We start from the raw sequence: 14151 nt of genomic DNA, 5'->3' as shown, positions 1-14151 counted from the left end.
AGACTTAAAAATACCACTGCATGAGATGAATCTCTGGATTTAAATTTCCTACCTAATGTGAGCCGTTCAATGTCTGCTTGGTGTAATGAATTGGGGGGGGGGGGTTGAAGTATGAATGAGGCACTCCTTTGTAAACTGGTTTGGGTCTCGAAATACTACTCCATGCCATGACCACATTACAGTCTAACATTTCACCACAGGTTTGATTAGTAAGCATCGACTTCATCTCCTAGCTTTACTTAACATTGTGACCATGTAACAAGAACAAGATAAATACAATGCACAAAGGTAAGTGAGCAGGATTTCAAAGTTGGTATATATCAACCAAACGAAAATTGTTGTTTCCCCCTCTCTCCGAAGGCTACTGCTGCGGCGGCAGACTTTATAACTTTAATATATTGATATTTCAAGCGGTGTAAAAACTTGGAGATTTATCCCCATATTAGAGATTCCTTGCGGAACCGCCGATTCAAAAAGCCGTCAACCAGTTTTCACCGGTTGAATATTAAATTGCGGGGAAATGGAATTGGATAAAATTCATCGTGTTACCCCGCGCAAATGGTTGATCTTTGGCACACCGGCACGACCGGATAAAGTATATCTCCAGTTTAACCTTGTTGTGAGAAGACTCCGAGTGGAGGCGCGGATTATATTCCATGATATTCCCGGGAAGAATGAGCCGGGTAGACTGGGTTGCGACATTTGAAATTCTTTGACGGAGGATCTTGGCTAAATACAATAGATGAAGCTAAGTTTGTGGAGAGGCAATTTGGGAGGTACAAGATGCGATGGTATCCCGTGGGTTGAGTTGGTCAACTCTTCTCACGATGTTCGTGTTTTCACGTCTTCAGCATCTTTCTCTCTTCGTCTCTGTGATATTCTCTTTCGTCTCGGCACTTTCGAATTCGGATACCTCGTTGTCGCTTTTGTATCAGAATAATCTTAATGCTTCCGATGATGTGAATCACGTGGGGTTCATTCTTCTAGATCCTCACTCCCCTAAAGATGCACCCGCAGCATGCAAGGCGTTGAATGAAACGCTCCTCAGCAGTAGCACTATCAAAAGCCACACATCTGATTTTCTCCTCCCGCTTTCATACCAAGCATATCGTGGTCGGTCGTCGTCTTCTCAGCTATATATAATCAACGATGGAGTTATTTCCTACGACGCAGCTCACGGATTGAGCTTCCCGAAATCTACGTCTGGTAATGCAAAGTTACCGGTTCTTTGTACACAGTCTAGCGAAGAAAGTCAACCCGGAATCGCGGTTGCTACAAACGCCAATGAGGTCTCTCTTGCCGCGGGCGGGAATACATATATTGGATACCGCAACCAGAAATCTTTCCGCTTTCTCGGGATTCCGTATGCGAATCCGGCTGCGCGATTCGTTTATTCTACGCCGTACTCGCCGACCGGGAAAACGATTCAAGCAACTGCGTATGGCGCACAGTGTCCACAATCTTCGGGTGGGAGCGAGGATTGCTTGTTTCTCAATATACAAACTCCGTATATTCCCAAGGTGAAATCGACGAAGGATTTGAGACCAGTTATGTTTTGGATCCATGGTGGTGGGTTTGTGGGGGGGAGTGGCGCTGATCAGTTGAGTGATGGGGGGGATTTGGCGAGTAGAGAGGACATTGTTGTTGTGAGTGTTAATTATAGACTTTCTGTTCTGGGGTTCCTGGCGATTCCTGGGACTAACATCACGGGGAACTATGGGATTGCAGATCAAATCAATGCTCTAGAGGTAAAGTAGCACATCTAATCTCTACACATCATTTATGAGGCTAATATGATACCAGTGGACAGTGAAAAACATTGCTGCGTTTGGAGGGGACCCAAAAAGAATCACGATCATAGGAGATTCCGCTGGTGCAGGATCTGTCCGCACACTTCTAGGCTCACCATCTGCAATCGGGAAATTCCAAGGAGCAGTAGCCATGTCCAATCTTGGTGGTGGCGTCGGGCTTGGCCTTACCGGTGACTATGCAACTACCTACTCCTCATATCTCACCATCCCCGAATCCTATGCTCTCGCCGGCCAAAACATTTTCCTAGCAGCGGGATGCAACCAGTCCAATCTATCTGCCCAAATTGCGTGTCTGAAAAATGTTCCCGTTCTAGATTTGATTGCGGTCGGCTCCGAGGCGCGATATGTTGTCCAGGATGGTCACTATGTCAACACAGCTGAACTCGACCTTGTGAATCACAACGGAAGCACCGCTCACGTCGACGTCATCTTCGGCATCACTGCCAATGATGGCGCATCCATCGGTACCAGCTACCCCTCCACCCCCGTCACATCCGAAGTCTCCGGCATCGCGGTATCTCTCGGTATATCCACATCTGCCGCTCAATCCATCATCGACAGCGGTTTCTTCCCCTTCTACGACACGGGAAACCTCACGCTGGACGCCTTCAACGTGTCGCAGCGCGTAGCAACAGATAAAGATTTCCGCTGTGTGGACCAAGCGACCGTGTATGCAGCATCGCAAAACGGCATTTTCAAATCGAGTTACTTTTTCGAGATGGGACGCACGATCGCGGGCTGGGATCCGAATGGACTGGGGGGACCGCCGTCTTCACCGGGGTATCCGAATGGGAATCCCAATTTGCCGTATTTTAGATTTCATAGCGCGGATATGCCGTGGGTGTTTGGAGCGTTTAATACGGGGTTGGAGTTTCGAGATCAGGAGGATTGGTGGAGTGTGCAGTTGAGCGTGAGTTATTTTGGGGCGTTTGTCAGGACCGGGAATCCGAATACTGATGACGGGTTCTTGAAGAGTAGAGGTTATGCGACGGTGCAGAAGGGGATTAAGGAGGTGGGGAAGTGGAAGGAGGTGGGTGTGGGTGGGGAGAAGGGGAGTATGATGGTGATTGATTGGCCGGGGAAGGTGGAGGAGTTTGCGGATTTGGAACAGTGTGATTGGTTGGGGTACCCGGTGGATTATTATGTAAAGGGGGGGATTTAGTTGATGTGCGAATCTTTTGGTCGGGATGGGAAGAGGTTGAAGATTAAATCGAAGTGACACGCATCGCATTATTCGCTCTTGCATACCAATATATTCTAACATCTCTCAAACCAACCTGATAGTTTTCCTATCCCATCCCACCCCATCAAATTTCTCCTGTATAGATCCTTCATCCACAGAATTCTTCTCATAACTCGTGAAACTCAATCTCAAGAGTCCCACTCTCTCATACACTGCCATTCCCCCATCCCCACTAATCGTTTTTCCTTGTCCAGCCACACCCTCCCCCTCATCCTCACAACCCCCCATCTCCTCCCTCCCATCCACCATCCTCAAAACCAACATATCCGCGCACCGACTCACTTTCCACGGATCTCCATCTCCCGCTTCAACATCCAGATCTCCCGATACGTACATGGCGAAGTAATGATCCTTCCGCTTTTCAAATTCTTGGATTCCGGTTTCTTGCACGGCGTCACTTCTGGGCCCACAACATTTGCAATCGAAGATGGGGGATTGGTCAAGCACTAGATTGACTGTGTATTTTGGGAATTCGGATTGGAAATGTTCGCACAGGTGGAGTATGCGTGTGAGGGAAGCTTTGAGTTCGAGGCCGAGGACCGGATTATTGGGGAGGGAATTGGAGGTTGGGACTGGGAGGGGAGATGCCGTGTGTGAAAGAAGCTCGGGTGTATGTTTATCTGTCCATGATGGATGGGCAGAGCGCATGTGTAAGATGGAAGGGGGATAGCTGTTATACATGTGGGAAATCGGTCCATGTACACTCCCCCAACTCCAGCTTGGGGCTTGGGCGTCGGGATTTGGGGTGAGAAGTGTATTTACACGACCCCACGCAAGACCGTATGCGATGTTTTGGGTGAAGATCCCAGAGAGGTTTGTGCCGAATGTGTTGTTATCGATGATTTTTGTGAGGAGCGAGAGGGCTTTGGATTTATCGAGTTGAGAGGGAAAGGTGGTGGTGGAGATGGTATCGATGATTTGATACCAGACTTCTAATCTCTGTGCATATTCGCGTAGATTTGAAATCTGAGTATTGTTGTTTTCTTGTGTACTGGATTCTGAGGTTTTTCTAGTTTCGCGAGAAAGATATTCCTTGATGTAAGGTTGCGTGAGGTTTTTCTGATACGTTCCTCTGATCATCCCACTTCCATATTGCTTATCTTCCACATTCGACGCTTCAAATTTCCATCCGGAAGCACACTCCCAGATCAACTGACGTTTCGTGAAATGCAAAATTCGAGGTGCGAGGATTCGTTCAATAAATGCCCAGCCTGATGTCGAGAGAGGAGAGGAATCGAGATCTGCGTGGTTGCGGAGACAGCTCAAACGCAGATAGCGGTCTTTGTTGATACCGAGGGGAGGAGAATTGAAAATTGCTCGATCTTGGATTAATCCTTCTGTGGGAGAGCTTACGTTATCGGCGGAAAGAAGGAGAGTTGCTTGGGCGAAGATTGCTATAAGATCAAGTGGATCGTCTGACACGTGACAGAGAGCGGCGATGTAGATGTACTCATAACCTAGGCGTCGGGTAATAACGAATGCATCTGTCAAGGCTTTAGGAAGCGAACTTGTATCTAGAGACTTTCCTGTTGTTTCTAAGATGGAGAAATTTTCCCGTGTGGGACTCTCCCCGATGTTTGGCGTCCCCACAAAGGAACGAGCGCTCAATGCGAGATAATCTATAGATGCTAACCCGGACGTCTCAATAAGAATCGGAGCTACTTCAACATCAATCGATATCCGGATGAGTCTCTTCGGTAAACTTTTAACCCGCTGTACAGCCCGACAAATCTCATGATCCATCCCACAATCTATCATCCACTTCTTAACCCCTTCAAGCCCATTTTTACCATCCAGACAAATCGGAACATTCTTTACCCGATCAACAGGTAACTTCTTCTCCTCCTCATTACCAAACCGTCCTTCCCCCAACCTTCCCTCATAATCCTCTCCCGCACAAACATCAAACCGCATATCCATCTCCCCCACCTCTTCTGATCCTGCCTCTCCACATCCCTCACATTCAAACAATGCATGTACAGAAAAATCATTTTATTCTTTAATCCTTCTCGCGAATCCGCGTAGCGAGATGAATGATGAAGAATAGTTATGAAATAGAGACATCCTTCACAATGACTCGAAGAAGTAGTCGCAGGAGGATCAATTATCTGTTGACTTTTTTCAAGCAGGGAATCATATGAACCGAGTAGGATATCGGCATGCGAGTCTGTGAGATCGATTGCGTTGCAATGGGAACAGAGAGGCATTGTGATTTTGGTATTTGTTAGGATGTTGGGCTTGGATGGATGGATTGAATTGGTTATTGATGATGTGGTGTTTGGATGCTTGAGGCGTCAGGCTTACTTTGGCGCTGCTTTACGGATGTTGCCTAGAATGAGGGAGGTGGAGAGCATAACCTCACTCGCTTATATTGATCAATTGGATCGTTGTATTTTTATAGATCTATTCGACAGGTAGTGGTACTCATTCTGTTGTGGGGTATCGAATCGGTGCTTTCATAGTCTTGAAATTTGTGAGAGAGGTAATTGTCCGGGAGGACAGAGGTCTCTAAGATAATTTGTAGAAACTCAGTGTGATATCACAGATTATCGAGATGTCTATTCCCCGCATTCTAAGAGTTGGTGATCCTCTCGATTGCCATGGAAAAACGTGACAATACTATTGCCTATATAGCACATCCTACGAATCCATCGTGTAGCTTGGTCAGCCCTAACTTTTCATTGTATTAAATGCTCGAGGAAATCTGAGAGGTGCTCGTTTGCAGAAATCCTCTACTAAAGGCATACTCTGTACTGTTACTCTGCGATGGCTCCTAGTCGACCACTAACGAGAGCCTTCTGTTATCTATGATCGTTAGCCAGGAACGCTCAGGGGTAAAGAAGTCTAGCCAAATATAGACAAGTGAGGGGACCATGCGCACTTATCTTCACGTGGTCGAGTTGCAATTATTCTCTTGGCAAGCCGCAGCCATTTCCACGCCCATTTCCTATCGTGGATATGACTATTGAATTATTGACCAGTCGAGTCAGTCTCGATAGGAGGACAAGAAGCGTGATAGCCTTAACAAGTTTAGGAAGTGCATTGACGATTGCTCCAGTGAGGATTTCTTCACAATACCATGCTCCAGCCATGTGAAGCTTTGCGTCTGTCAAAATTGACGGCTAACGCACGATATCGATATGCCTCTCTTGTCACTGACAGTTGCATCTAGAAATTAGGTCTAGTAGCGTGCGAGTATGCCTCCGCCATTATAGTACGGACTTTATTCTACCTCCAGCTTTCCCGGTAAAGTTCCAGTCCTTTTTGGGAAGCGGAATCGCTTGTTTCTGTTTTCGCTGTAGCTTGATAGTATTTTTATCTCACTCACCTCACTCCCTCAGATTTTTGTCTGCAAAATTTCCTATCCATCCGCCTTATCAGTGCACGCTCAATCATAACCCACGGGCTGCTAGTGTAGCCTTTGTAGTATGTTCCCAGGTTTAGACACTGAGTTCTAGCTTGACAGACATAGATCGCAATTGGGTTTTCAAGTCTTGAGGCGTAACGGACTACATGTGCAGTAGTAGAGCAAACTAAAATAAAGCCACTCGTCAAATCATCCCCTATAAGGTATACTACGTCTGGCCAATGTGAAGATGAAAAGCTTCAATTGGAGGAGGATGCTTGCGATATGAGCTTCAATCATTTCCACATTCAAGTTATCGAATTTCCGAGACATCCATCGGGGCGCCCATTCTATGGTTTCTGTCCACTCGCACGGTACTGCTGATGTTTATTTCTGACTATCGACATGTTCTGAGGGGAAAATGGTTGATAGCATCGAGCCAAGGCGGCAGTAAGGTGAGAGAATACCGAGATTGGCGAGATACGCATGGCCCATTGCTATCAACCACCGCGAGCGGAAAAATATTATATATTGATGCTTCAACCCAGCCGAATTTTCCCCCATCATCCATACTTTCGTGTGCATTCTCTAGATCATCCATCAAATCTTCTTCCTGTTCAATATGCGGTCTTCCTTGATAACAGTTGCTGCCCTAATGGGTATGACTTTTGCAACTCCAGTCCCCCAAGACATCGATTTTGCTATGGTCGAAGCTGCTCCTGATCCAGTCACTACTGGTCCCCCTGTCGGCGTAACTGCTCAATCTATCGCCTACGATGCTTCGACCGCTATCGTTGCTGCCACTCAAGCTGTTGCATCTCAATCGGTAGCAATTAGCGATGCTGCCAATGCCCCCAAGATCAAGAGAACAGCATGTCAAGCTCAGCCAGCCGGTGCTACTGGAGCTCCAGCATACGCCTCTGATTCTCCATCTGCTTTTTTAGCCAATTCTGGATTCTCTGATGCTGCTTCTGCTGCTTCTACTCCAGCTGGATACACGCAATCTTTTCAGAACCTTAAGGCATCCAACAAGTAAGTATTAGAATTCATAATACCAGAGAAATAACCTAACAGTCGCCTAGTGCCTATGGATATATGGGTTTTACTACTCTTGAAAATTATGATTCGGAACTGTGTGCATCGAAGTGTTCCGCTATCAACGGATGTATGGCCTTCAACCTTTGTAGGTTTACCTACCCTATTCGAAAGAAAAATTGCAGTCACGTACTAACGTGCGTGTAGACTTTGAGCGTGATCCAAGTGTCGAACCTGGAGCATCATGCGAGGATCCTCCAAGTGTTACAATGATCAAATGTGTGTTCTGGGGTGGCCCAGTTTCTACCGAGAATGCCCTGAACTCTGGACAATACAGAGATAACTTTCAGGTCGTGATTGCCGGATCCAATGGATATACGAATAACAGCATTGCCCCTATCCCTGGTTATGGAAATGCACAATATCTAGGAAATGCTGCCATTAATGCGCCATATGATTCACAAGGGTTAGTAGCAAGAAAATAATCTCTTTTTAATTCTCGCAATTGTCGCTAACATTTATTAGATGCAATACGTACATGGGGTCAACAATCTTCTCTACCGGTCCCTTCGATGCATCTCTCTGTGCCGCTTACTGTAGCGCACAATCGATATACAACCTTGAGCACCCTCCATCTGATGGAAGTCCAGTGAAGACTTGCCAATTCTTCAATACTTATCTCCTTTATGTCAATGATCTTTCTCATACACAAGGCCAATATTGTGCCATCTACTCCGAGGCATGGGATTCCAGCTACGCAACTAATGTTGGACAATACCGTGGATCTGATCATTATCTCATTGGACTTTCATATACCTACACCAATGCAACCAACCCAGGATTGACATCTGGAGATACGACATGCGCTGTTGCTCAAGCATCTGTCGAGATCTCCTACTCATCTCTTCAACCTTATTGCAGCACCTTGCTCGGCTTCGCAGCTGATACCGTTACTGCATCAACTACCGTGACTTCGACATTTACATCGACTGTGGTCTCCCAAACTACTACTACTGTAGCCAATAATCCTCTCCCGAAAAGAAGTGACGTCCCAATGCATCTAGTGAACGGTACTCCTCTTATACCTTCCATGGTTGCCAATAGCACTGTCACTCCAGCAAAGCGCTCAGTTGCTGCTACGCCAGTGGGACTTACCAAATACCCTGGCACTGTTATCTCATCAGCATGCTCTGCACAGGCTACCAAACCAACTATTGCCGTTACCGTTTACGTAACTGACTACGTCTCGACAACCACTTCAACCACCACCACATCTATCACCACCGCTACAGCTAGTGCTACCCCATCGTTTGTTATCGCCTCTGGATCCGAGAAATCCCAATATGTAACTTACGAAGACGTTCTCGGTTGGAAGATCCTAGCAGTATCTCCCATCACCGCAAGCTCCGCAGCCAAATTTTATCTCGACGGTAAATCCCTCTACTCATCAGACAAAACCCGCGTCGCCGATACCGACGGCGCTGGCTCTGGCGCCGCATCCTACATTTATATGGACACACTTAGCACTGCCTCAAGTTATCCACTTATACAATGTACATTGGGCACGTATGATGCATCAGTTGGTGGGTATTCTCTATCGTGTATTGGAGGGGCGTCTGCTCCCCGCCCCGTCTTCCAAGTTGGTGATTCGAGCAGATTGGTACTGGCTGATAAGTTACAAACGAATAATTATATTCCCTCTTTATATGCCATTCCAGCTTGAGTGAACAAGAGAATGCGCGAATGAGTTCGAAGATGTAGAGATGAGTTTGTCAATGAGGAGGAGGGTGGATTTATTGCTCGCAGAGGTTTGGAACTTCAGGATTTTTAGTTATTTTATTCATGTATTTAGGTATGGGGGCTGTAACTTAGTCACAACAATTTGTTTTCATTGTTGGACTGCAGTTAAGACTATTCGAACCCCCGCAACTTATTGTTTCCCAATTCAAATACAACCTTTTTCTCAAATGCAAGAACTCATATGATAAACTACTTATTGAAGTGAATGTATCCACTTGTATATCGATTCCCAGCCCAGTTCATGCCTTCCAGACATACCCTTAAACGCCCATGACGCGGAATGCAGCTCCATATATTACAACATCTTTAATTCTTCTCTCTCGCTTCCAAAATTGTCTTGTTCAATTTATGATCCCCCGCATTCCGTACCCTTTTCCCGATAGTAGGTCCTAGAAACTCTTCAAGCTGTTTTCCTTCGTCGTCATCTAAATCCATCATCCCATTCGTTCCATTGCCATTTGTACCGTTTGTACCATTCGTGAGGGTTTCAGTTTTTTCAGAGAGGCTCATCACCGCTTTCATGATTACCGCGACTAACATCTGTATCTCCTTATCATCACCAGTCCTGTCAGTTTTCAACTTGTTCAACACATAATCAAATGCGCCCAAGTTTGGTAGAATGAGAGCTCTGACACCATCGGGACCACCAATTGCTAAAAGCCCACTAATAGCTCCATAATATTCTCCTGGAGACCGTGTTGGATCTAGGAAGAATTTTAGACACGACCTTGCTAACCTTGCTCTAAGCTGTGCATTTGATTCCGTGTAGTTTTTTGAGATGATACCAATGAGAGATGCGGCTGTGTCTCGCAATTGATATTTTTCTTTTAACTCTTCTGGAGTCCCAGTGCCAAGTTTACGGCCGACGAGACATGTAAGAATAGGTGGGCAAAGACTTGATATGTAAGGATTGACGAATAAAGTTGTGTTTGATATAAGGGCATGTGCCAATTTCAACATTGTTTGTAATACGAAGAGATTGCTCAAAGAATGAGTGACCTTCTCAGCAATGAAATGAACAAAATATGGAACCAGTTGTTGAAGACCTGGATCCGATTTCATACTTTCCAACGCGGATTCTCGTAACGTTACGACTTCTGGATCGTCGTCATCATCAAGAATAGCTTCGCGTATCTTGTCGAAGAAAAGTATCAACTCTTTCGACACAATATGTTTGACTAAAGGCTTGACCGAAACATTATCGTTACCAGCCAGAGCTCCAAGATTGGGATTAGCACCAGGACCTTTAGGCACGAGATCATTTGCACGAGCTTCTGCTGTTGTGGGATTTTGTGGGATTGATGGTTGAACGCCTTCAACCGCAAGCCAATGTGCTGTTTCTATTAGCATCATGTCATACCTAAACTTTCCATATTTTCTTACCAGTAAATGACATATCTCTGGGGACCTTTGGTAGAGGCGCATTAATCAGTTTCTCAAAATCCACTTCCTCATCCTCAATGTAAAAGAGAGGCTGGCCAGGACCCAAGCTTGCCTCCCCAAATCTCAATGGCCTAGTAGATTCGTAACCATAAAGTGGCTCAACGTCCAATACTTTGAGCGCTTGTGAAATATCCTGTGTGCCCAATACTGTTCTTTTTCCTTGATGCATAAATCGCATTGCTTCGACAATGACCTGGCCGACTCGGTATTCAACTTCTTGCGACAACGCTCTCACTGCCTCTTCGCCCAATTGTGAGATGCCGACAGATTCGGCAACATCGCGAACGTTGTCCGGGTTCCATACTAACTTAGGATCCGCCATATTGATCGAATGAGTTTTGGAGCTTTTGTGGAAGAGGGGGTTGGACGCCAACTTTTATTGAGTGATGGATTTATTGCGACTGGTGGTAGAATGATGGGTACCTATAGTTGGAAATATGTAGCTGCAGAGCATATGGAGAAGAAACCGGAAAGCAGTTGAGATGCTAACATCTGTACGAGTAATTATTGTGGTCGGCGCATTCGTTGGTACAGCTCGTGGAATATTCTTTGATAGGTACTTGTCGTTCGAATAGATTGTCGGAGCTAGAGTGCAAGGCTGACCTCTTTCGCGAGGCTACTGCGTATCCAATCGATTTTACTTATTCCTTGTAATCATTCACTTCACCTCATTGCATCGATAATTTGCAATATCTTAGGTTACATCAAATTTGGAGCTGTTCTTCGGTAGGGTTTTATTCGATTTCATTCCAAGATAGAGAGAAGGGTATATTTGCGGAAAAGATACACCCCCACATCGCTCCCCAGGTCGCGTCGTGCAACACGTACCCCGCTGTCCCTGTCTTCACCGATTCATTAAGTTGATTAACCTTTCCAAAATCTACATTTCGCTTTTTTTGGTACATAACTTGCAATATGGCAACTACCAACATAGATCCCTATCCATATCGCGAGCCTGCAAACCCAATCTCCCGCGGCTCATTCATATTGATCGAAGGACTCGACCGAGCTGGGAAAACGACCCAAGTAAAGAAGTTATGTGATAGACTATATGCCTCTGGACGAAATGTTAAGCTTATGCGATTCCCTGGTATGTACTATATCAATAATTTACACCTCAAGCAATTCATTCCTAGATTATTACCCTCCCGATCAAAGGGAAGCCTCCAAGCTCACAATTTAAGACAGAACAACCTCAATTGGTCAACAGATAAATTCCTACCTACAATCCTCCACTGCTCTCTCAGATCAGTCAATACACCTTCTTTTCTCGGCAAACCGATGGGAGAAAGCCCAAGAAATTCGAGATTTGATTGCCCAAGGGTACACAATCGTTTGCGATCGTTATTACTATTCCGGAATGATTTACACCTCCTCCAAATATTCAATCGATTCTCCAAGTCATCTTTCCCTTGAATGGTGCAAGAATCCTGAAATAGGACTGCCGATGCCAGATAGAGTGATTTTTTTGGATTTAGAGCCCGAAGAAGCGGAAAAGCGAGGCGGCTACGGGGACGAGAAGTACGAAACGAGAGAAATGCAGAAAAGAGTCAGGAATGGATTCTTGACATTGCAAGATTCAACCCTCCCAGGATTCGAGCATGAGCGACGCATAATGAAGGCAATCGATGCGGGTGATGGCCTAGATGAGGTTGCGGAGAAGATATGGGATGCTGTGAAGGGTTTGGTAGAACAGATAGAAAAAGGGAAGGTTGGAGAGCTAGGTGTTGTTCGATGATGAGGACAAAAAAGTGGAGAACAAGTAACAAATGATGGAACGAATGGATTCGCGTTAAAAACAATTAATGTAGACAGTGACGAGAAGCATTTGGAAGAACATACTGGTAAATTGCCAGTGTGGGTTCCCTTCCGACTTGTATTTCTTGATTTGAATATCAAAGACCTAGGATAGATAAATATCCAGAATAGACGTAAATGGCGTTAAGACCAAAGAATGAACGCCCTCCCATGATGGTGTTGAAGACCACTGTACCTCTTTCCCAAACGCCTAGTAATGCAAATGCAAATGAATGTGCCGCCTCCTTCTCATCTGTCTATCGCCTATTCAAACCCACCAAACTGAAAAATTCATTTCTAGTCTTCTCTCTCTTTTCTATGCAACCCAAAACACAACTTGTAATGGTCGTAGCACTTGTTTTCTCAACTCCTCGCATAACCATACATAAATGGCTCGATTCCATAACAACTGCCACACCTTGTGGTTTGAGAATTTCCATCACAGCATGCGCAACATCTTTTGTAAGTCTTTCTTGAATTTGTAGTCTTCGTGAGAACATGTCCGCAATTCGGGGCAACTTTGAGATACCGATAACATTTCGATCTGGAATATAGCCAATGTGCATCTATGTTTCGTAAGAATTAGCTTCCGTTGCTTCAAACAATCTGCTAAGAGTAAACGTACCTTTCCGGTGAATGGAACCATGTGATGTTCGCACATACTGAAAACCTCGATATCTTTGACAATGACCAATTCATTGTGATCCTCATGGAAAATCGCATCATTGACAATGTCCCTGACATTTTCCTGATATCCTTTTGTGAGATAAAGCATTGCTTTCGCATAACGTTCTGGTGTGGCCAAAAGACCTTCCCGATCCGGATCTTCACCGATACATTCGAGAATTGTGCGAACTGCGCCGGTCAATTTTGTCATTCGGATGGCTGCTTGTTCCGGGGATTCATCAAGACGTTCTCGTGCGCCTTTACCTGAAATAAAGTTAGCTACATGAGCCATGGGGATCCGATTATCTCGCCATTTGATGACATGACGTGAATAAGAAGATAACGACATACTGGGACGGCTCAAGCCATCAAAATCGATGACTGGACTTGGACTTCTCGAAACTTCAATTGGAGTTTCTTCTGGAGTATCTGTAACCGCCTCGTCCCTTGGATCTCGAGCAGGTTTGGTGCTGACGCTGTGTCTTCTATGTCCATGACCATTGGCCTTTGACTTCTTCTTCTTCTTCTTGCTTATTTCCCCGCCTTCCCCATGATTCTCCAATTTGCGTTTGGAGCTTGCGCCATTGAATTCTCTATTCTCCTTCTCTGCTTCCACCTTGTTTCCCTCTATATTGGAGAATTGTACCATTGCGAAATATCAGGAATTGAATGGAAAGATATGCTTTATTGTATTTGATAAGGCGGGAAAAAATAGTCAATAATATTATGTGTAAATGGGGGTTGATTGTAATCAAAGAAAATTCACCCGTGAGAGATTGGGTATTGTTCTCCGAGATAGGCTCGATTGGCTATCTCAAGGTGACGCTAACCACTATTCAGTAATATTTGATGCAGCTAGAGCACAGATGCCTATAAGACAAACGCTGTGTAGGTAGGGGTCCATTCAGCCTTGCGTGAATTGAAATGCTACATCACCAATCTTACTAAAAGGAACAACGGAAATGTCTTAGGTCTCACTCTTAATAATACCTACATTTATAATATTCTCC

At 45.2% G+C, this 14151-nt stretch overlaps 6 protein-coding genes across 6 annotated transcripts; 3 read left to right on the top strand and 3 right to left on the bottom strand.

Moving 5' to 3' along the window:
• Window positions 1-788: 788 nt before the first annotated feature.
• Window positions 789-2973, top strand: Bfra_002606 (putative carboxylesterase family protein; the record flags this gene model as incomplete). The annotated part of the gene is made up of 2 exons (XM_037333022.1): window positions 789-1748; window positions 1804-2973. 2 exons carry the CDS (start codon window positions 789-791, stop codon window positions 2971-2973), a joined length of 2130 nt encoding a protein of 709 aa, XP_037195150.1.
• A 105-nt stretch (window positions 2974-3078) lies between these two features.
• On the bottom strand, window positions 3079-4974 carry Bfra_002605 (putative het domain protein; the record flags this gene model as incomplete). The annotated part of the gene is made up of 1 exon (XM_037333021.1): window positions 3079-4974. The coding sequence occupies one exon, from the start codon at window positions 4972-4974 to the stop codon at window positions 3079-3081; it is 1896 nt and encodes a 631-aa protein (XP_037195149.1).
• A 2048-nt stretch (window positions 4975-7022) lies between these two features.
• Window positions 7023-9158, top strand: Bfra_002604 (putative carbohydrate-binding -like protein; the record flags this gene model as incomplete). Its single annotated transcript, XM_037333020.1, has 4 exons — window positions 7023-7432; window positions 7483-7583; window positions 7643-7901; window positions 7961-9158. The coding sequence occupies 4 exons, from the start codon at window positions 7023-7025 to the stop codon at window positions 9156-9158; spliced, it is 1968 nt and encodes a 655-aa protein (XP_037195148.1).
• A 383-nt stretch (window positions 9159-9541) lies between these two features.
• Window positions 9542-11000, bottom strand: Bfra_002603 (putative transcription initiation factor tfiid complex 60 kda subunit protein; the record flags this gene model as incomplete). Its single annotated transcript, XM_037333019.1, has 2 exons — window positions 9542-10575; window positions 10619-11000. The coding sequence occupies 2 exons, from the start codon at window positions 10998-11000 to the stop codon at window positions 9542-9544; spliced, it is 1416 nt and encodes a 471-aa protein (XP_037195147.1).
• Window positions 11001-11593: 593 nt separating this feature from the next.
• Window positions 11594-12416, top strand: Bfra_002602 (uncharacterized protein; the record flags this gene model as incomplete). Its single annotated transcript, XM_037333018.1, has 2 exons — window positions 11594-11768; window positions 11863-12416. 2 exons carry the CDS (start codon window positions 11594-11596, stop codon window positions 12414-12416), a joined length of 729 nt encoding a protein of 242 aa, XP_037195146.1.
• Window positions 12417-12732: 316 nt separating this feature from the next.
• Window positions 12733-13790, bottom strand: Bfra_002601 (putative gtp cyclohydrolase protein; the record flags this gene model as incomplete). Its single annotated transcript, XM_037333017.1, has 3 exons — window positions 12733-13041; window positions 13101-13405; window positions 13493-13790. The coding sequence occupies 3 exons, from the start codon at window positions 13788-13790 to the stop codon at window positions 12733-12735; spliced, it is 912 nt and encodes a 303-aa protein (XP_037195145.1).
• Between the last annotated feature and the right edge of the window lie 361 nt (window positions 13791-14151).

Source organism: Botrytis fragariae (genome assembly GCF_013461495.1).
Source record: "Botrytis fragariae strain BVB16 chromosome Unknown tig00000012, whole genome shotgun sequence".
Taxonomy (NCBI): Eukaryota; Fungi; Ascomycota; class Leotiomycetes; order Helotiales; family Sclerotiniaceae; genus Botrytis; species Botrytis fragariae.
Note: the sequence above shows the minus strand (reverse complement) of the source record. Positions and strands in the feature narration are given on the sequence as shown.